At 43.3% G+C, this 21,352-nt stretch overlaps 1 protein-coding gene across 1 annotated transcript in view; it reads right to left on the bottom strand.

Annotated features, from left to right (window-relative positions):
• Window positions 1-21,352, bottom strand: part of MYO3A (myosin IIIA) — a 165,779-nt gene that overhangs the window by 38,324 nt on the left and 106,103 nt on the right. Inside the window, exons 25-30 of the mRNA XM_077268419.1 lie at window positions 20,045-20,156; window positions 19,706-19,868; window positions 12,501-12,578; window positions 12,271-12,394; window positions 9,013-9,715; window positions 7,567-7,705 (exon numbers count right to left, since the gene is read on the bottom strand). Coding sequence (XP_077124534.1) covers window positions 7,567-7,705; window positions 9,013-9,715; window positions 12,271-12,394; window positions 12,501-12,578; window positions 19,706-19,868; window positions 20,045-20,156 — 1,319 coding nt within the window. The remainder of the gene's footprint in view (window positions 1-7,566; window positions 7,706-9,012; window positions 9,716-12,270; window positions 12,395-12,500; window positions 12,579-19,705; window positions 19,869-20,044; window positions 20,157-21,352) is intronic.

Genomic DNA, 21,352 nt, shown 5'->3' with positions numbered 1-21,352 from the left:
TCAGACAAGGAAACCTGGAGGAGAACACCAAGGAGGAGGAGAACACCGTTACTAGGCCCCAACCCAAGTAGTATGGCAACTGTAGTGTTACTTTTAAAAATACTTAATGAGAGCCTGAAGGTTGAAGCTCAGACAAGGAAACCTGGAGGAGAACACCAAGGAGGAGGAGAACACCGTTACTAGGCCCCAACCCAAGTAGTATGGCAACTGTAGTGTTACATTTAAAAATACTTAATGAGAGCCTGAAGGTTGAAGCTCAGACAAGGAAACCTGGTGGAGAACACCAAGGAGGAGGAGAACACCCAGGAGGAGGAGAACACCCAGGAGCGGCAGACATCACTAGTAGGCCCCAACCAAACTAGTAGCCCAAATGCAGTTTCCTATGTTTTAAAAAAGCCCGAAAACCTGAATTGAGGACAATTTTAAATAGGGACTGCAGACAGACTTAGTAGGCTGTCCCCTGTGGACCATGCATCCACCACATTAACCCATTGCGCCGTAATGGACACGTAACCTTCCGTGGCCATGCCTACAGGTCCATGCGTCTGTTGTCAGGTGCACCTTTGTACTCACAGATTGCCAGAGTGCATGGACAATGCGGTCTTTTACATGCTGGTGGAGGGTTGGGATGGCTTTTCTCGCAAAAGAAGTGTCGACTTGTTAGCTTGTAGCGTGGTACAGTGTAGTCCATCATGGCTTTATTAATATTAAATAAAATATATAAATAGGCTCTATGAACTTTTAAATAGGTTCCAGGGGTACACGGGCAGCATTGGTGTGGTCAGCGGAGGACGATTGCAAGGAGGGACCGCAGACAGGCTTACTGGGCCTAAAATAAATAAAAACAGGCTATATGCACTTTAAAATAGGTTACATGGGTACACAGGCTGCATTGGTGTGGTCAGCGGAGGACGATTGCAAGGAGGGACCGCAGACAGGCTTACTGGGCCTAAAATAAATAAAAATAGGCTCTATGCAGTTTTAAATAGGTTACATGGGTACACAGGCAGCATTGGTGTGGTCAGCGGAGGACGATTGCAAGGAGTGTCTGACACAGTTAGTACTCCCAAAAAATAAATAGATGTTAATGTCTCGCAAAACAACAAAACAAAAAAACAAAAGTGTGGCATACTTAGGTACAGGGGTGGGCTCCTCTGCTGAGTTTCAGACATAGTAATTTGTAAGTAACTAAGTATTTACTGGTGTCAATATAGGACACTCACCCAGACTATTTTAACTAGCATCATAGATGTCAACAAATTGGTATTGTCAGTGCCAGGCATTGAATGATGTCAGCGCATAGACTAAACATTGGTGGAGCTGTGAGAGATAATTTTGCACGTGGTACAGCACAGTTTAAGCTGGGGGGGTGAACTCTCTTGTGGCCGGCGGTACCGTCCCAGGGCCCCTCATGTTACAATGGTGTGTCTGACTTTGGGTGCGCGCCACCACCGCCAGAGTCACTTTATTGTACTATGAGGGACCCAATGCCAGTGCCGTCGACCAAAAGCGGGCACACCCACCTCTTCAGACAAACGGCACTCTAACGGGTGCTTGCGCCAAGTGGCGAGACCACGGCCCCGTGGGGGGAGTTTTCCCATTGAGGGAGGTGTAAACATGTCGTATGCTGGACAAACAGCTGCTGCAAATTAAGAGATTGGAACACTCAGTAAGACCAGTCCACAAGCAAGACCTTTTTATAGGAAAGCTAGGTGTCAGCCGGGAAAGGTGGGGCAAAATAATTTGAAATCCAGGAGAGGTTCATTTTAATGAAGGTTAGATCATCCACATTTTGGGTAGCCAGACGAGTCCTTTTTTCGGTTAATATTGAACCAGCAGCACTGAATACTCTTTCTGATAGCACACTAGCTGCTGGGCAAGCAAGCTCCTGCAATGCATATTCTGCCAATTCAGGCCAGGTGTCTAATTTGGATGCCCAGTAATCAAATGGGAATGACGGTTGAGGGAGAACATCGATAAGGGAAGAAAAATAGTTAGTAACCATACTGGACAAATGTTGTCTCCTGTCACTTTGAATAGATGCTGCAGTACCTGTCCTGTCTGCGGTCATTGCGAAATCACTCCACAACCTGGTCAGAAAACCCCGCTGTCCAATGCCACTTCTGATTTGTGCACCTCTAACACCTCTGCCCTGTAGCCCCCTGCAGCTCGTGTGAGAACCATCACCGGCGCTGTGTGCTGGAAATGCCTGAATCAAACGGTTCTACGAGAGTTGCTTGTTTGGTTGCTAATATTTGTTCGAGGTTCTCATGTGGCATAATATTTTGCAATTTGCCTTTATAGCGAGGGTCAAGGATGCAGGCCAACCAGTAATCGTCATCGGTCATCATTTTAATAATGCGTGGGTCCCTTTTGAGGATACGTAAGGCATAATCCGCCATGTGGGCCAAAGTTCCAGTTGGCAAATCTGCGGTTGTGCTGGTTTGAGGGGCAGTTACAGGCAAATCTACGTCACTTGTCTCCCTTAAAAAAACAGAACCCGGCCTTGCAACGCCACTAATTTCTGTTGGCCCAGGAGAAGCTTCCTCATTAAAAAAGTACTCATCCCCATCATCCTCCTCGTCCTCCCCCTCCTCTTCGCCCGCTACCACGTCCTCTACACGCCCTGACCAGACAATGGCTGACTGTCATCAAGGCTTTCCTCTTCCTCGGCTGCAGACGCCTGCTCCTTTATGTGCATCAAACTTTGCATCAGCAGACGCATTAGGGGGATGCTCATGCTTATTATGGCGTTGTCTGCACTAACCAGCCGTGTGCATTCCTCAAAATACTGAAGGACTTGACACAGGTCTTGTAGCTTCGACCACTGCACACCTGACAACTCCATGTCTGCCATCCAACTGCCTGCCCGTGTATCCTCCCACAAATACATAACAGCACGCCTCTGTTCGCACAGTCTCTGAAGCATGTGCAGTGTGGAGTTCCACCTTGTTGCAACATCGATGATTAGGCGATGCTGGGGAAGGTTCAAAGACCGCTGATAGTTCTGCATACGGCTGGAGTGTACGGGCGAATGGCGGATATGCGAGCAAAGTCTGCGCACTTTGAGGAGCAGGTCGGGTAACCCCGGATAACTTTTCAGGAAGCACTGCACCACCAGGTTTAAGGTGTGAGCCAGGTAAGGAATGTGTTTCAGTTGGGAAAGGGCTATGGCAGCCATGAAATTCCTTCCGTTATCACTCACTACCTTGCCTGCCTCAAGATGTACAGTGCCCAGCCATGACTGAGTTTCTTTCTGCAAGAACTCGGACAGAACTTCCGCGGTGTGTCTGTTGTCGCCCAAACACTTCATTGCCAATACAGCCTGCTGACGCTTGCCACTAGCTGTCCCATAATGGAACACCTGGTGTGCAACAGTGGCAGCTGCGGATGGAGTGGTTGTGCGACTGCGGTCTGTGGATGAGCTCTCGCTTCTGCAGGAGGACGAGGAAGAGGAGGAGGGGGGGCGAACGCCTACAGCCAACTGTTTCCTTGACCGTGGGCAAAGCAGAACTGTCCCAATATTGCTGTCCCCTGTGGACCCTGCATCCACCACATTCACCCAGTGTGCCGTGATGGACACGTAACGTCCCTGGCCATGCCTACTGGTCCATGCATCTGTTGTCAGGTGCACCTTTGTAGTCACAGACTGCCTGAGTGCATGGACGATGCGGTCTTTAACATGCTGTTGGAGGGCTGGGATGGCTTTTCTAGAAAAGAAGTGTCGACTGGGTAGCTCGTAGCGTGGTACAGCGTAGTCCATCAGCGCTTTGAAAGCTTCGCTTTCAACTAACCGGTAGGGCATCATCTCTAATGAGATTAGTCTAGCAATGTGGGCATTCAAGCCCTGTGTACGTGGATGCGAGGATGAGTACTTCCTTTTCCTAACAAGAGTCACATGTAGGGTGAGCTGGACTGGAGAGCTGGAGATCGTGGAACTAGCAGTGGTGCCGGCGGACATGGCAGACTGAGAGAGGGTTGGAGATGGTATTCTTGCCGGTGCCCTACATGCAGTGTTTCCTACTACGAACCTGGTGATTCCCTGACTGCTTTGGCCTGGAGACGAAAGCTGCACAGATACTGCAGGTGGTGCGGGAAATGGTGGGCTTACAGTGAGGGAAGGGATGTAGCGTTGCTGACTAGCTTCATTGGCCGAGGGTGCTGCAACCTTTAGGGACGTTTGGTAGTTAGTCCAGGCTTGCAAATGCATGGTGGTTAAATGTCTATGCATGCAACTTGTATTTAGACTTTTAAGATTCTGACCTCTGCTTAAGGTAGTTGAACATTTTTGACAGATGACTTTGCGCTGATCATTTGGATGTTGTTTAAAAAAATGCCAGACTGCACTCTTTCTACTATCGGATACCTTTTCAGGCATTGCAGACTGAGCTTCTTTAACCGGATGGCCACGCTGTCCTCCAACTGGTTTTGGTTTTGCCACGCGTTTTTGGCCAGATACGGGCCCGGCAGATGGAACCTGTTGTGGTGTTGATGCCTGCTGTGGCTCCTCCTCCTCCTCCACTTCAGAACTACTGCCGCCTGCACCCTGCTCCCCCAATGGCTGCCAATCGGGGTCAACAACTGGGTCATCTATGACCTCCTCTTCTATCTCGTGTGCAACTTCGTCTGTGTCACCGTGTAAGCCGGTGGTATAGCGTTCGTGACGGGGCACCATAGTCTCAGCTGGGTTTGATTCTGGCTCAGTACACTGCGAGGGCAATGTTCTGGTCTGAGTCAAAGGAACAGCATAGTAATCTGGCTGTGGCTGTGCATCAGTGCACTCCATGTCCGATTCAACTTCTAATGAGCATGGCCTGTTAACTGTTTCACTGTCTAACCCAGGAACGGTATGTGTAAAGAGCTCCATGGAGTAACCCGTTGTGTCTCCTGACGCATCCTTCTCTCTTGTTCTGGGTGAAGAAGACCAGGAAGCGACTTGTCCCTGACCGTGAACATCCACTAACGACGCGCTGCTTTTACATTTAGCACTTTCAGAAGAGGAGGCAAAAGAGCTAGAGGCTGAGTCAGCAAGGAAAGCCAAAACTTGTTCTTGCTGCTCCGGCTTTAAAAGCGGTTTTCCTACTCCCAGAAAAGGGAGCGTTCGAGGCCTTGTGCAGCCAGACGATGAACCTGGCTCAACAACTCGAGACTTAGGTGCTGTACTGCTTTTACCACGACCACCTGATGCTCCACCACCACTACCATCATTACCAGCTGACAATGACCGCCCACAGCCACAACCTCTTCCACCAGACTTCCTCAATGTTTGCAAAACGTAACCAAAGTAACGGTATTTGTTACTGTAAAACAACTTATAAGGTGAACTCAAACTTCTGTAGGATTTATATATACCTTTATAGGTGGCTGACACTGAAAGGAAAATCAGGCCCAATGTTACACACTAGGTTTTCTGTGCCCCAATAATTTGAGACAGATGGCACACACATGACCGGCACTCAAGCAGAAATGCCAATCTTAATCTCCCACTATTTTTTTTTTTCAGGGAGAATTTAAAAAAATTCCCAGTATGACACACTAGGTTTTATGTGCCCCAATAATTTGAGACAGATGGCACACACAGGACCGGCACTCAACCACAAATGCAAATCTTAATCTCCCACTATGTTTTTTTTTTTTCAGGGAGAATTAAAAAAAAAAAAAAATTCCCAGTATGACGCACTAGGTTTTATGTGCCCCAATAATTTGAGACAGATGGCACACACAAGACCGGCACTCAAGCACAAATGCCAATCTTAATCTCCCACTATGTTTTTTTTGTCAGGGAGAATTTAAAAAATTCCCAGTATGACACACTAGGTTTTATGTGCCCCAATAATTTGAGACAGATGGCACACACAAGACCGGCACTCAAGCACAAATGCCAATCTTAATCTCCCACTATGTTTTTTTTTTCAGAGAGAATTAAAAAAATTCCCAGTATGACACACTAGGTTTTATGTGCCCCAATAATTTGAGACAGATGGCACACACGACCGGCACTCAAGCACAAATGCCAATCTTAATCTCCCACTATGTTTTTTTTTTTTCAGGGAGAATTTAAAAAAAAAAAAAATTCCCAGTATGACACACTAGTTTTTATGTGCCCCAATAATTTGAGACAGATGGCACACACAGGACCGGCACTCAAGCACAAATGCCAATCTTAATCTCCCACTATGTTTTTTTTGTCAGGGAGAATTTAAACAAAAATAAAAAAATTCTCAGTATGACACACTAGGTTTTATGTGCCCCAATAATTTGAGACAGATGGCACACACGACCGGCACTCAAGCACAAATGCCAATCTTAATCTCCCACTATGTTTTTTTTTCAGGGAGAATTAATAAAAAAAAAAAAATTCCCAGTATGACACACTAGTTTTTATGTGCCCCAATAATTTGAGACAGATGGCACACACAAGACCGGCACTCAAGCACAAATGCCAATCTTAATCTCCCACTATGTTTTTTTTTTTCAGGGAGAATTAAAAAAAAAAAAAATTCCCAGTAGGACACACTAGGTTTTATGTGCCCAATAATTTGAGACAGATGGCACACACAAGACCGGCACTCAAGCACAAATGCCAATCTTAATCTCCCACTATGTTTTTTTGTTGTCAGGGAGAATTAAAAAAAAAAAAAAAAAAAGGGACTGTCCTACAATTACTATCTCCCTGCAGTAATCTCAGCAAGGTATGGCAGGCAGCAATAACAAGGAGTGGACAGCTGCACAAAAAAAACAAAAGTGTGGACAAACAAACAAGATAGCTGTGCAGAAAGGAAGGAACAACAGGATTTGTGCTTTGAAAAAAGCAGTTGTTTTGCACAGCGGCGTACACACACAGCAACGCAGCTATCAGGGTCAGGGAGCCTTCTAGGGCAGCCCAATGAGCTACAGCGCTGAGGAAAAAAAATGTAGTTTCCACTGTCCCTGCAATCAAAAGGTGGCGTTGGACAGTGGAAATCGCTACAGCACAAGCGGTTTGTAGCTTTATGTACCCTGCCTATCACTATCCCTGCTTCTGAAGAAGCGGCAGCAACCTCTCCCTATGCTCACATCAGCAGCAGTAAGATGGCGGTCGGCGAGAACGCCCCTTTATAGCCCCTGTGATGCCGCAGAAAGCAAGCCAATCACTGCAATGCCCTTCTCTAAGATGGTGGGGACTGAGATCTATGTCATCACGCTGCCCACACTCTGCGTCCACCTTCTTTGGCTGAGAAATGGCGCTTTTAGCGTCATTGAAACGCGACCCTGGCGCGAAAGTCGCGTACCGCATGGCCGACCTCACACAGGGATCGGGTCGGGTTTCATGAGACGCCGACTTTGCCAAAAGTCGGCGACTTATGAAAATGACCGATCCGTTTCGCTCAACCCTAATAAGCAGCATTTGCATGAGATTTCAGAATTTTTTCTAATGTGTTGATATCATAAAAAGTGTGTTTTTTTCCGCCATAAAAACCCAGCGTGTGAATAATCCCTAAGGGTTCTCATCCTAAGTAATGTGAGTTTGGTTTCATGGCTCCTTGTTCTTTACTTATCAGTAAGAATGAATGGTAAATTCCTTACCTGTGTTATTTGTATGGGCATCATTCATTATCTTCTCTCTCATTACCAATGCTGTAGTCTCCGGATTAAGCTGATTAGACATAATCATATCATTCAGCCTTTGTTGCAAAATTAAATAGTTTTCTGACAATCTGGTGATCTGGAAAGATATAGTATGATTGATATATACTAAAATAGTGAAAACGACTAAGCTCTTCCCATTTATTAATAAGACAGATTAATTTATGCCAGTGCACCATATGAGGAATGCTCTGGTTTCCCTCTCTCTCTCTCTCGAGACAATGTCTTGTTGATGTGTGTACCATAGTGTTAAAAGGCTTGTCGGACTTATAAAATACACTTTTCAAAAGGCATTTAATGTTATAAATAAAAAAAGGAAAGTATAATCATTGACTCAAAACTCTATGGCCGGACTCTTTGGTGGTCTTCTTCAGGACAGGAAGAGATAACATAATGTTTTTCCATTTGCCCGACCAATGAGAGCTGTGATTAGCTGGACAGAACATCATCTGATGCATATATAGTAAAGCCAATCTGATGGCTCAATGGTCAGGTGACTGTAGAAGAGGATGTTCCTGGTTGAGACCACTAGAGAGGCCTGTGCTGGAGCCAAAAGCTTAGAGCTGGTATGCCGGTCCTTAAGATCCTAAGTTTTCAATTTGTATTACATGTAATCTAGAGTCAGCCTAGTCAAGCCAAGTATATCATGGCTATAGTTATTGGATGCCATAGGCTTTAATGCCGGGGTCTGTTAAATATTAATTATTAGTTATTGAATTATTATTATACTCAATTCTGTACTGAGCCTCGTGGAAGGTTTTGCTGATATTATAAAAGCTATTTCTGTATACTTAGCTCAGAGTAAAAGTTAACACCATATAGAAAGAACACGTGCTCTATGGGACATATATATACACGGCTCTTAGGAGGGGGGGTCTGTCACTTGGGGGCACTTGGGGCCTTCTCTTTCACTCTCTACGGACTACAGACTTCACACAGTTGGAATAAACAGCTGGTATGTGAGTTAACAATGATGACATCTACTCTATGACAGAGACAGACACCATTTACCATTCAGAATCTCAGGAAAGATGGGGAACAAACTTTGATATGGACAAATGGACAATCTCTTCGTAACTATTTCACCTATTTTATGCTTTGCTGCAATGATGTTTTTTGGTGGACAATCCAATAAACCACTACATTTTTTATGAGGCATCTGGTGAAGAGTCCTGATTAAATAAATATGCAAAATAAGCATATTTAACAGGGTATCACGTGAATCTCTGTTTGCTCTTTACAGGAGTTCCAGGCAGAGAAGTGCCTTTTTTTTACTCTTTGTAGATGTAGGAAAGCAAGGGTTAAAGGGTTAAATCCTTGCACTACAGGTCCCGATTAGGTGCACCTGGATAGCTATGACTACTATTAGACCAGTATGGTCCTCACCTGTTCTGTGAAGAATGCCAGATCTTCCATTTCTTTTAATACATCGGTTGCTCCGTTATTTGTGCCATTTGGTTCCAATTTATTTTTATTTGAAATTTTCCCTTCTTTCTTCAATCTCTCTCTCTCTCTCAAACCTCGATAATTACTTTGTATGACAACGGCTGCTTTCTCTTCTTCGCCAATATTTTCGGCATGTCCGTTGCTTTCTATATTGCAATTTACATCAGTCTGAGAAGTTTTTCCACCAGCAAGTGGATGGTCATGTTTTTCGATTTTGTCTTCTAAAGAACAGTTTGAATCTTGAGTAGTGTTGGACACAGATTCGATTTTTACATCTTCCTGTCTCTCATCTTTGAGTCTCTTCCTTTCCCTGTGGCCACGGTAGTTGCTTTGGATGACTGTGGCAGCTTTACTCTCCTCGTCATCATCTTTGTCATTTTCACTTTGTTCTTTTTGTTCAATTTCCATATCATCTTCATTTTGATTGTCGGGTTCCATAGAATTATCTTCATTTTGTAGTTTTTGGCGTTCTTCTTTCAATTGCTTTCTTTGTTGATGTCCACGATAATGACTTTGTATTACAATGGCTGCGTCTTCTTCATTTTTATGATCATTGGGTTTGGTAACTTCTGCCGTTACCTCTGGTTCATCTCTCTCTGTCTCTTCACTGGTATTTAGACATTGTTTTCGCTTCATTGATTCCCTTGTAAAACAGGATTTAAATAAGAGGTAAAGATGGAAAATATTTACTTTAATTAGAACACAAGCCCCTTTCTAAAAAGAAACAGGTTGATCGCAATAGATCCATCTGACCCAATGTATGGGGGAAGTATACACAATTATGATTGTACATCACTTCCGCAGCAGAGGAAGTGTAGTATTACATGCTGGCACAGCAGATGAATGGTCACTCATGTAAGATATAGATGAGCCAGACTGGGGGTCCCCTGTATGTAATGTCTATATGTTATTAATGTACAACTGTTATATTGACACAACCTATTTAAAGGGGTGTCCGGCCTTGGGCTACAAGTCTGCAGTCCCTCTATGTGGCTGTAGACTTATTAATCAGTGCGCACACTGTGCGCTATGATTCTGTCAGCCACATTCCTACTAGACGTGTCCAGCCTCTCTGAGATTGCTTGCATTGAGAGAGACTGTGCACGTCTAGTCGTCACGTGACCACATGTAAGCAAATCACATACTTGTGGTCACGCACCTGCTGTATCCAGTGCGCATGCTGTGAGGATTCACAAGTCTGCCTTTCTTGACAAATAGTAAAATAACTTGTAGGAAAGAAGCACAAATAGTGTCTTATCTCACACACTGTAGAGGATTTACCTGTAAGATTAACTACTTACCTGATGTAGAATATTCACAAGCATATATTGCCGGCTGCTGCAGATCCACCGGTTGGCGTGCAACCTTAGTTAAATCGCTGAAAAGGAGGATTTGTGGGTTATAATCCGCGCTGCCTGCACATCCAAAAACAGACCAATTGTATAGTTGAACAGTGGTTTATTCTACGCGTTTCAGAGTACACATGACTCCTTCCTCAGGAAATACCACAAGTTCAACTATACAATTGATCTGTTTTTGGATGTGCTGGCAGCGCGGATCATAACCCACAAATCCTCCTTTTCAGCAATTTTTCTTGATAAATATAATATTCTAGGTTATGGGCACTAGATTTTGTGATGGGACGTTGATCCAGGGAACCAGTCTCATTGCCATATGGAGCGGGAAGGAATTTTTCCCCTAATTTGGAGCTATTACTGTCTGCCCCTTGGGGTTTCTGCCTTCCTCTGGATAAACACATCAGGCTACAGGTTGAACTCAATGGACTTTACCTTCAACCTTAAACTATTAAACATATTGTGACTGCAGACTTGTACTCCAAAGCCGGACAACCCCTTTAGATACTATATCTAGCCAAACAAGTCATTTCAAATTAGAAGGAGCTCTTCATGAAAATTAGATTATTGGGTGTCATACTGGTGGTTCCCCACAGAATGCAGATTACTTTACTGGCATGGAAACTCCACAGCAAATGAGAAATACAAAAATTACACAGTTCCCTTACACAGAAGATGTACACAGTCCTCCAGAGCAAAACAAAGCCCCTCTTCACTTTGTCCTCATTGGGGACCTCTCTGCTCTATAAATTCAGGAACTCAAATTAGGGTCCGGAAAATGGGTTTTCTAAATCAGATAATGGCCTAGAGGGCTTCACAACTTAGCAAATTATTACTTATCCATGGGATAATGTTAACTTGCTAATCTCTGAACCCCTACCATTCCTAACAACACGAGCGATAGTCGTGTCCCTACCCTTCCATTCATTGTGATGTTTCTGGCACTGCTAGAGATAGCTACCTCGGTGCTGTATCTCTAGCAGTTCTAGAGACAATCAATTGAGCCAGTGGAGAGCATGTTATACCATTGTTCCTTTCGAACAGGACATTTTAGAGCCCCGTTCTCTGGATCGGTAAGGGTCCCAACAGTATGATCCTTAGCGATTTGTAAGTTGTCCCCTATCTATGGACAACCCTTTTAAAGAAAATGTGTCATCAGGTTTCACAATACAAATTGCGTACATTATTACATGGATCCTCACTACAATGCTGCAGATGGGACATTGATCCAAGGATTTATACATTTTTATCATATAGGAGTCCAGAATTAATATTTCTCCTAATGTGGGGAAATCGGCAACTTTTTGGATATGGCCTTCATTCAGCCTTACTAACCGTGTTACTAGAGATGAGCGAATCTATTCGATAGACTTTGGTCCAATGTCCAGGTCAGTGGTAGCTGGCGGCTGGGCAAGAGGCCCACGAATCACTTACCATCCGACGTCCCCGGCATGTCTTTTGATCAACCAGGGCTGGCGTGACATCATCTGCATGTCACGTCGCACAGATATCACGACAGCACTGGCAAATCAAATGCTGAGTTGAGAAAGCTGGACAGTAAGAGACTCACTGGCCTCCCATCTAGCCGCAAGGCACCACTGCCCTGGACACTGGAAGTCCTGCAAATTGATCCAATCATCTCTACGTTATGTTACTTTATGCTTTTTTTTATGTTGATGCAGGGTAACCGTTTACGGGAAGAATTATCTTTTTTTTTACTTTTTTGGGGAATTCTATAATTTGATGTATCTCAGAAGGAGAAGTAATAGAAAAAAATGGATATTATTGCTACATATGTCATTATAAACAAGAAAAAAAGTTTCAAAATAAACTAACTTCTTACTTTTTTCTCTGAAAGCTCTTTCTTTCCTTGAAGCCACGATAGTGAGACTGGATCGCAGTGGCTGCGTCGTTCTCTTTTTTTACCTTGTCTCTCATTTCCTTCCTAACCAAGTATCCTCTGGCCCCTGGAATGTATTACACGGAATGATGATAAACTGAAAATATTACTTTAAAAAAAAAATAAAAATAATAATATTGGTTTGTGTAATGGCAGCTAAAATCCATACATACATGCTTGGAACTTGATAACGAAAGTTTCCATCTCAGATTTTGCATGAATTTCTTTTCGTACAACGTGGCCTCTGTAAGCTTATAAACACATAATGTACAGTTATACAAATAGACATGATTTTCACAAAATATATATGTACAGTATATACTACAATGCATAATACTGTCATCTTTCCATTCTGATTGTAAAATGTTGGATGTAATTATGCACTGGGTGAACAAAATAAAAATCATATAAACAATTTGAAAAAAAAGTTTACGTATACTTTTTGCTGCCGGGACCTTTCACTGATTAGTTGAAGCAACTGTTGGATCCCCCTGCAGTGCCACCACTGGAGAAATGTAGAATTACATGGCGCCTGTTAAAATTAGCGTCTGCCTCATGGGAATTTTGCCTCTCTCTTAATAAACACATTAGGATTGTAGGTTGAACTTGATGAACTTGTGTCTATTTTCACCTTTTTTTATCTGTAAAACTATCATTATTACTCTTTTTGGCTGATATTGATATAATACTACCATTTTGTATTAGTCTCTGGTAGAATATTCATGTCAAAATCAAAATGTATATATCTGATAAATCCAAATATTCCCAGAAACCCGTTTGAATAATGCAGAGAATATGTGGGAAAAAGTCAGCTCACCTGTTTGAGCTCAGTGTTCAGGAGCACAGAAAATTCGTCCTGGCCAGATGTTGAAAAGCAAAGGACAAAAGGATTTATTCAGCTCCAATTAAAATGGTTCTTATATTGAAAAGTTGGTTTAAAATACCATTTCCATAATGGGAAAAAATAAATACATGATGTATGTGGCGTGACGCATTTCATCCACACTCCGGTGTCCTTATGTCTGACAAAGGACGCCGGAGTGTGTCTGAAACGCATCATACCATGTCCGTCATGTATTTAACTTTTCCCATTATAGAAATGGTATTTTAAGCTATTTTTTCAGTAAAATAACTATTTTAACTAGGGCTGGATACATCCCCTTTGCTATTTGAATAATGTCCTCCAATATAAGTCACGAGGTAAGTAATTTACCCCAAACTCTGGTCTATTTTCATGGAAAGATTAGTGACCGCTTCTCATTTCTGTGAGCTGTCAAACTGTTAGCGGCACATTGCACAGACCTCATGTTACAGAACAGCAGACTTTTCTTATCTGTCTGTTGTGGTGAAAGTTTTTTTGTTAGATTGTTTGTTTTGGTGACTAAAAGAGTGTTGAAATGGAATCCATATATCATCCCAGACAGCATTTTGGTTTGAAGCATCATTATGGAAATCGTCAGAATCAGTCATTGATGCTCATATTATTTCTAAAAAAATGGACCCATCAATCCCTATTTGAGTCTTGCAGCGAGATCGGTTTGTAAGTATCTCCATCTAGGTCTTACATGGCCAACAGCACAAGTGGGCATTTAATTGGTACTGTAAACTATACAATTTCACAAATCAGCGAGTTGTTAGAGATTTTCCCACCGCAAGTGACGAAGGTCACTGGTGGGCGTATTTCCGGCGCGATTGCCGGAAGCGCCATTTAAATGCCACTGTCAGCGTTTGACAGCGGCATTTAACTAGTTAATAGCAACAAGTGGATCGCGATTCCACCCGCGGCTATTGCTGGCACATGTCAGCTGTTCAAAACAGCTGACAGGTCCCCAGAAAGATGTGGGCTTACCGCCGGAGCCAAAATCAAAGGGAGGGTATCCGACATCGGCATGCTACAGTAAGCTGCACATTCACTGCACTAATTATATATGTCAATGACAGGTATATATCTATCTATTCTATATATACTGTATATACTGTATGTAAGCCATCTTTTCTATCCTGTTGGGTCCTGCTGTGATTTTACTCTACGCGGCTGCTGAATTGCCGGCTTTCTTCTATCTATCTATCTATCTATCTATCTATCTATCTATCTATCTATCTATCTATCTATCTATTCTATGTGTATATACTATATGTAATCTATTTATTCTTTCCTGTCGGGTCCCGCTGTGATTTTACTGTTCGCAGCTGCTGAATTGCCGGCTTTTCAAAGGAGATCGGTGTGTAAAAATTGGACAGCACTTGCATGGTCTGAGTGCTGTGTGATTTTTTTCCTTGCATTCATTGAGTTTTATTGCTGAACGCAATCCGATTTCCAATTACAATCGCAGCATGCTGCGAGTTTTTTCCAGTCTGATCGTGATCTAATCCGAGCTGGAAAAAAAAATCGCAGATGAACACACAATGATAGAACAACATTGGTCCAAATGCAATCCGATTTTTAATCGGATAGCATTCGTCCGATTTCATCGCAAGTGGTAATGAGCCCTTACCTTTATTTTTTGCTGGCTATATTCTGAGATCACTGATAAAAGATTACCAGTTTGCAGATAAAAAAATAAAATATGATTTACCAATGCTAATTTGCTTATGTTATATGAGTAACAATGAGCGTTTAATGCATATTAAGAGAATTTGGAGTCCTCCACAAAATTTCCAGAAGGAAAGGGTGACATTGGCAAAACATGGGCATTACTGCTGGAAATTGCCTCAAAACCAGAATGTGAGATCTACTAATTGATTACATGAGTCTATCCTTTCATTGATTGTTGAGTATACAATTTTTTAGGCTCGATGTTATTAATATCTATGTTTTAAGACTTTATTGAATCAGTCATGGTCATAGCCCTTGGTAATCTATCTTAGCCACCACTGCTAAGTGTTTACAGTCATGTGTCATTAGATAGAGGTGTAGATTGCGGCATTTTGCTAGGAAACATCAGATTATGCCATTGATTTTGGCCTTACAGAATTTTGAAATGGCCACATGGATCAATAGTTGAGTCTGGCAGCAACGTGGGTTTGTTTGTGCCTAACGTAAAAATATTTTCCAACTCCTATTTCTTACATGTCCGAGAGCAGAACCTCTCACAATAATTATTTTTAGTGCTTGAGAGATTCACAAAAATGTGAGTTTGTTGCTCAATTTCTGTTTTCAGGTATATATTTATATCCTTATAGACAATGGAATATACTGTATACCAAAAAAGTAACCTAAGCCGATCCTATGGGACCCATGAGAACAGGATATATGGCTCAGGCTAGCTAGATATCAATGTCAACCAGTACAGGACTATCTCAGCCCAAATCATGGCAACAATAACAAATAAGAGAGGAGGAAACACTTGTTTTTTTCTAGGTTGATCACTCCTCTAACCTTTCTAAGGTATATTTCACACATCCTTATTTAAGGGTCCGACTGCGAACAGCGATGTATGGAGCAGCTATGGGTCTCCTGACCTGTACAAGACAACCTTATACTCCAGGTCCAGAAATATTTGGACGGTGACCGAACCTTTATGATTTCAGCTCTGCAGGCCACTATTTTTTTTATTTAAAATGAAACAACTGAGATCGATGTAATTGAAGTATAGACTTTCAGGTTTAATAATGGGGCTGAACAAAAATGTCCTGTGGAAATGTTTAGGAATTGCAACCATTTTTTACAAAGCCTCCTCATTTCAGGGCCTAAAAAGTAATTGGACAAATTAACTTTACCATAAATAAAATGTTCATTTTTAATACATTAAATAAGTCTTTGCAGGCAATGACTGTCTGAAGTCCAGAATCTATGGACGTCACCAAATGTTGGGTTTTCTCTTATGTGATGCTTTTTCTGGCTTTTACTGCAGCTGACATCAGATGTTGTTTGTTTGTGGGTATTTCTGCCTTAAAAGGAACCTGTCACCAGTTTCTTATGATATAACCTATGGCCACAACCTTTCATCCCCATGTGACGACATTCTATAATGCTGCACATATGACTCCATTTCGCCCTTCAAGGCAAAAAAATTATATCATTATACTCATCTATCAGCTTTGCTGGTCTTGGTCCTGTGTCTCCTCTCTTCTTGTGATGCCATCCTCCTTCTGCGCTGTGTGTGGATGACGTGTCCTATGTCATCCACACAGTGTTCCCCGGCATCGCTCTCCTGTGCAAGCATACTTCTCTTTGCCTTGCAAAGGGTAGACCAAAGTACGGCAGTTCTCATGCGCTGGGGCTCTTTTGAGCTTTTCTGGCTCATGCGCACTGTAGTACTCCGCTCTGCCCTCAGCAGGGCCGTATTTGCCACTAGGCACTGGAGGGCATGTGCCTAGGGCGCCGGGCTGCAGGGGGCAGTACCAAGATGGGGAAGAACATATATTTTTTTAAACCTCCCCTCCGTTGGACAATCCAGAAAATCTGTTGCCTTTTCGGAGTGGGGGGAGGGTCGGGGTCAGAAGCACCCCTCCATATTCATTCAGGAAGTAGTGGCACCACAACTTCCAGGGTCAGAGAGGACCCTGCATCCGAGATGCTGCAGAGTCTGCATGTGAAGAGGATGAGATCATCTCTAACTGCAGACACCACAGCAGAGGAGGAAGACAACATGGGAGGAGGACACAGGAGCAGGTGAGCACTCATAGAGCTGAAGATGGGGGGAAGCTGTGCTGTATACTGGTGAGAGGAGGCTGGTGATGGGAGGCTGCTGCTGTATACTGGTGACAGGGGAGGCTGGAGCTGCTGTATACTTGGGAACAGGGGAGGCTGCTGCTATATACTGTTGACAATGGAGGCTAGCGCTGCTATACACTAGTGAATACTGGTGAACAGGGGAGACTGGTGCTGCTATATACTGGTGAACAGGGAAGGCTGGTGCTGCTATATACTGGTGAACAAGGGAGACTGGTGCTGCTATATACTGGCGAACAGAGAAGGCTGATGCTGCTATATACTGGTGACGGGGTGCTATGTGCTATGGATTTGGGGAGGCTGACTCTTTAGAATGGGGATTGGGGGGCATATTTCTATAGAATAGTTTTATTGGTGCTATAAAGTAAAATCTACTTTATTTAATATGCAAATGAGGGTGTTTCGCAGTACTCTCATATTTGTATACTAAAGCTTGTCTTTATTGTCAGCGCTCCGTTAGTAAAAGTGAGTGCTGTCTAAAATCAGCTTTTTAATTAGCACTTTTTTAAAGAATTTTACAGAGTAGACTTAAGGCCCCGTCTCACATAGCGAGATCGCTAGCGAGATCTCGCTATGTTTGACACGTACCAGCGATCAGGCCCCTGCTGCGAGATCGCTGGTCGTGTCGGAATGGCCTGGACCTTTTTTTGGTCGTTGAGGTCCCGCTGACATCGCTGAATCGGTGTGTGTGACACGGATTCAGCGATGTCTTCACTGGTGACCAGGGTAAACATCGGGTTACTAAGCGCAGGGCCGCGCTTAGTAACCCGATGTTTACCCTGGTTACCATTGTAAATGTAAAAAAAACCAAACACTACATACTCACATTCCGGTGTCCGTCATGTCCCTTGCCGTCCGCTTCCCACACTGACTGACTGCCGGCCGTAAAGTGAAAGTACAGCACAGCGGTGACGTCACCGCTCTGCTGTTAGGGCCGGCGCTCAGTCAGTGCAGGAAGCGGACGCCGGGGGACGCGAAGGTGAGTATGTACTGTTTGTTTTTTTTACATTTTACACTGGTAACCAGGGTAAACATCGGGTTACTAAGCGCGGCCCTGCACTTAGCAACCCGATGTCTTCCCTGGTTACCCGGGGACCTCGGCATCGTTGGTCGCTGGAGAGCGGTCTGTGTGACAGCTCTCCAGCGACCACACAGCGACTAAACAGCAACGCTGCAGCGATCAGCATCGTTGTCTGTATCGCTGCAGTGTCGCTGTGTGTGACGGGGCCTTTATATAGAAAGATGTTGTGTGCACAGACTCAGTGTGTGACATCAGTAAGGGGCATATGGTCGAACTGGGCTCATTAACGGATCAAAAATCAAAAATAAGCCTGTCTAAATACGTACAGCCTTAGGGTATGTGCACATGAAAAATCTGCTGCAAAAATCAGTGTTGGCATTAAAAACGCTGCTTAAGGCCGGTTTCACACATCCTGATATTTCTGGTACTGGAAAAACTGGAGGTCACGGCAGTTCAAGCTCTGTCACAGTGACCTCATCACTTGCATTCTCCCACGATTCTGAGGTCACATGAGTTCATGCCAGCAGTAGCGTCACCGCTAGTTACTGAGCCTGTGCCCGCTGTTTCTCATTAATTCCCCAGTAGTTTCCAGCCGGGACGGTCACATTAGCACCGCACCGGTTGTAAACTGTACATTCCCCTAGATATAGATTACGGAGTGGGACTGAACGCCGGACAGGTATGGTGTATTATTGGTTTATTATTTTAATTTTTTTTTACAGAAAATTGAGGGCGTTGCTTGGATTACCAGTATAATAAAGATGGCAAAACTGTGTGGTGTATTATTTCATTAAAAAACTTTATTCTTACTGTGTGGTGTTTATTTAACCCTTTACCAACTATAAGATTAGTAATGGATATGTGTCTTATTGACACCTCTCTATTACTAAGGAAGGTGACATTAACCCCTCATTATCCCACTTGCCACCGCTACAGGACAAGTGGAAGAACCGGGCAAAGCTCCAGAATTGATGCATCTAATAGATGCACCTTTTCTGGGCAGCTGCCCGCTGCTGTTTTTAGGCTGGGGGCCCATATCCATGGCCCCTTACCAGCCTGAGAATAGCAGCCCGCACCTGTGAGTTTTGCGGGTTGGTTTAAAAACATAGGGGGACCCCATGTTGGGTTTCTCATTCATTCAATCTCCCCTGCTTGCGCTGCTTGCCGGCAGAGCAGGGGAGAATAATGAGAGCCGTGTTCAGCACCAGCCACTGGGGAACAGCGCTTACAGTAGCGCTACTTCCCAGCCGGCCGTCCATGTTGTACTGATGCGGCACACGGTTGCCACACGTGTGCCGCACGTAGTACACACACGGACACACGGACACTGATATCTCTGGTACCAGTTTTTTCGGTACCGGAAATATCAGGATGTGTGAAACCAGCCTAAATACACACATTTTTGCTTGTGCTTTTTGTTCATTTTTATTTGTTTTTTCCCATTCTTTTCAGTGCATGAAAAACGCTGAAAGATTTAATACATTACAGATTTGACAAAATGCTTTGATGGTTAAAATCTGCAAGGAAAAAGTAAGCAACATGTGTGTGAGGTTTCAGAAATCTTATTCACTTTTCTGGTATTGTAAAACGCTGCTTTTTTTTCCAATGCAAAAATTCAATGTTTGAATAAACCCTTACTGACCGCAATAAACATACCGTAAGGAGATGCTGGAAGTTTTTACCTGACTGTATTTTCACGGCACTTTGCTCTCGCTTATACTTCAGTTTCTGATATCTTTTCGCTCCCAGCCATCCTTTGACACAGGCTTGAAAAAGAACAATTCTATTGACTATGCTCTTTATCGTTCGATCCAGCTGTTCAATATGGTAGTATTTTAAAAAGACCTAAAAAATAGCAACAGTTAAGACGCTTTCGCCAAAGACCAGTGAAACGTATGTATGTATACTAAGTATTTCTTCTTATAACAAACTAGCAAGAAAATCATTTATTTTAATAGCATGACATTATTTCTCAAATCATATACAGAAGTCAGCGGAGCCTCTAGTCATTAGTTTAATACCTTTGTTTTCCCTAAAACCCAGTGGTGTAAGTTTGCTTTCTCCAGTATAGATGTGCAACATTCAGGGCTGACCGGAGGATCTTCATAGGACTTAAAGCAAATCAGGTAGTATCTTAAAAGACACAGAGATTTTTATTATTATTATTATTATTATTATTATTATTATTATTATTATGTTATTTTTATTATGAGCAGGATGTAGCAGTAAGACAGTATGTATGTGCAATAATATAGATATATATGTCGGCTTTAATTCATGATTAGGGGGGGTTTCAACAAGATATTTTTGTCTTATTTTCTTTTTTTCACATTATTGTGAGACAAATTAATCAAAATGACACACAATGTTTGATACATTTTGTTCAGATTCAAAGCTGCTTTTTTGCTCTTCGGCTCGCCTTGCAAATGATGAATTTTAAGCAAAAAAAATAATAATCTGGAATTGTCTTACCATGCCCATATTGAAGAGCACCAAAGAAAATTAGCAAAGAGCTTGCGAAAGGCATAAAATAAATAATAAGTTAGCATAAAAAAGAGAAAATCACTCAAAAGAAAGGTGTAAATTTAATGATGAATAGAACCATGTAAGATATATATAAGGGTACTGTCACACAGTGCAATTACGATCGCTACGACGGTACGATTCGTGACGTTCTAGCGATATCGTTACGATATCGCAGTGTCTGACACGCAGCAGCGATCAGGGATCCTGCTGAGAATCGTACGTCGTAGCAGATCGTTTGAAACTTTCTTTCGTCGCTGGATCTCCCGCTGTCATCGCTGGATCGTTGTGTGTGACACCGATCCAGCGATGCGTTCGCTGGTAACCAGGGTAAACATCGGGTTACTAAGCACAGGGCCGCGCTTAGTAACCCGATGTTTACCGTGGTTACCAGCGTAAAAGTAAAAAAAACAAACCGTACATACTCACCATGTGATGTCCGTCAGGTCCCTTGCAGTCTGCTTCCCGCTCTGACTGTGAGCGCCGGCCGGAAAGTGAGAGCAGATCACAGCGGTGACGTCACTGCTGCGCTCTGCTTTCACTGTACGGCTGCACTCAGTCAGAGCGGGAAGCAGACTGCAAGGGACCTGACGGACATCACATGGTGAGTATGTACGGTTTGTTTTTTTTACTTTTACGCTGGTAACCACGGTAAACATCGGGTTACTAAGCGCGGCCCTGCGCTTAGTAACCCGATGTTTACCCTGGTTACCAGCGAACCTCGGCATCGCTCCAGCGCCGTGATTGCAAAGTGTGACCGCAGTCTACGACGCTGGAGCGATACTCATACGACGCTGCGACGTCAC

Source organism: Ranitomeya variabilis, chromosome 6 (genome assembly GCF_051348905.1).
Source record: "Ranitomeya variabilis isolate aRanVar5 chromosome 6, aRanVar5.hap1, whole genome shotgun sequence".
Taxonomy (NCBI): domain Eukaryota; kingdom Metazoa; phylum Chordata; class Amphibia; order Anura; family Dendrobatidae; genus Ranitomeya; species Ranitomeya variabilis.
This window is presented reverse-complemented; position numbering and strand designations above follow the sequence as displayed.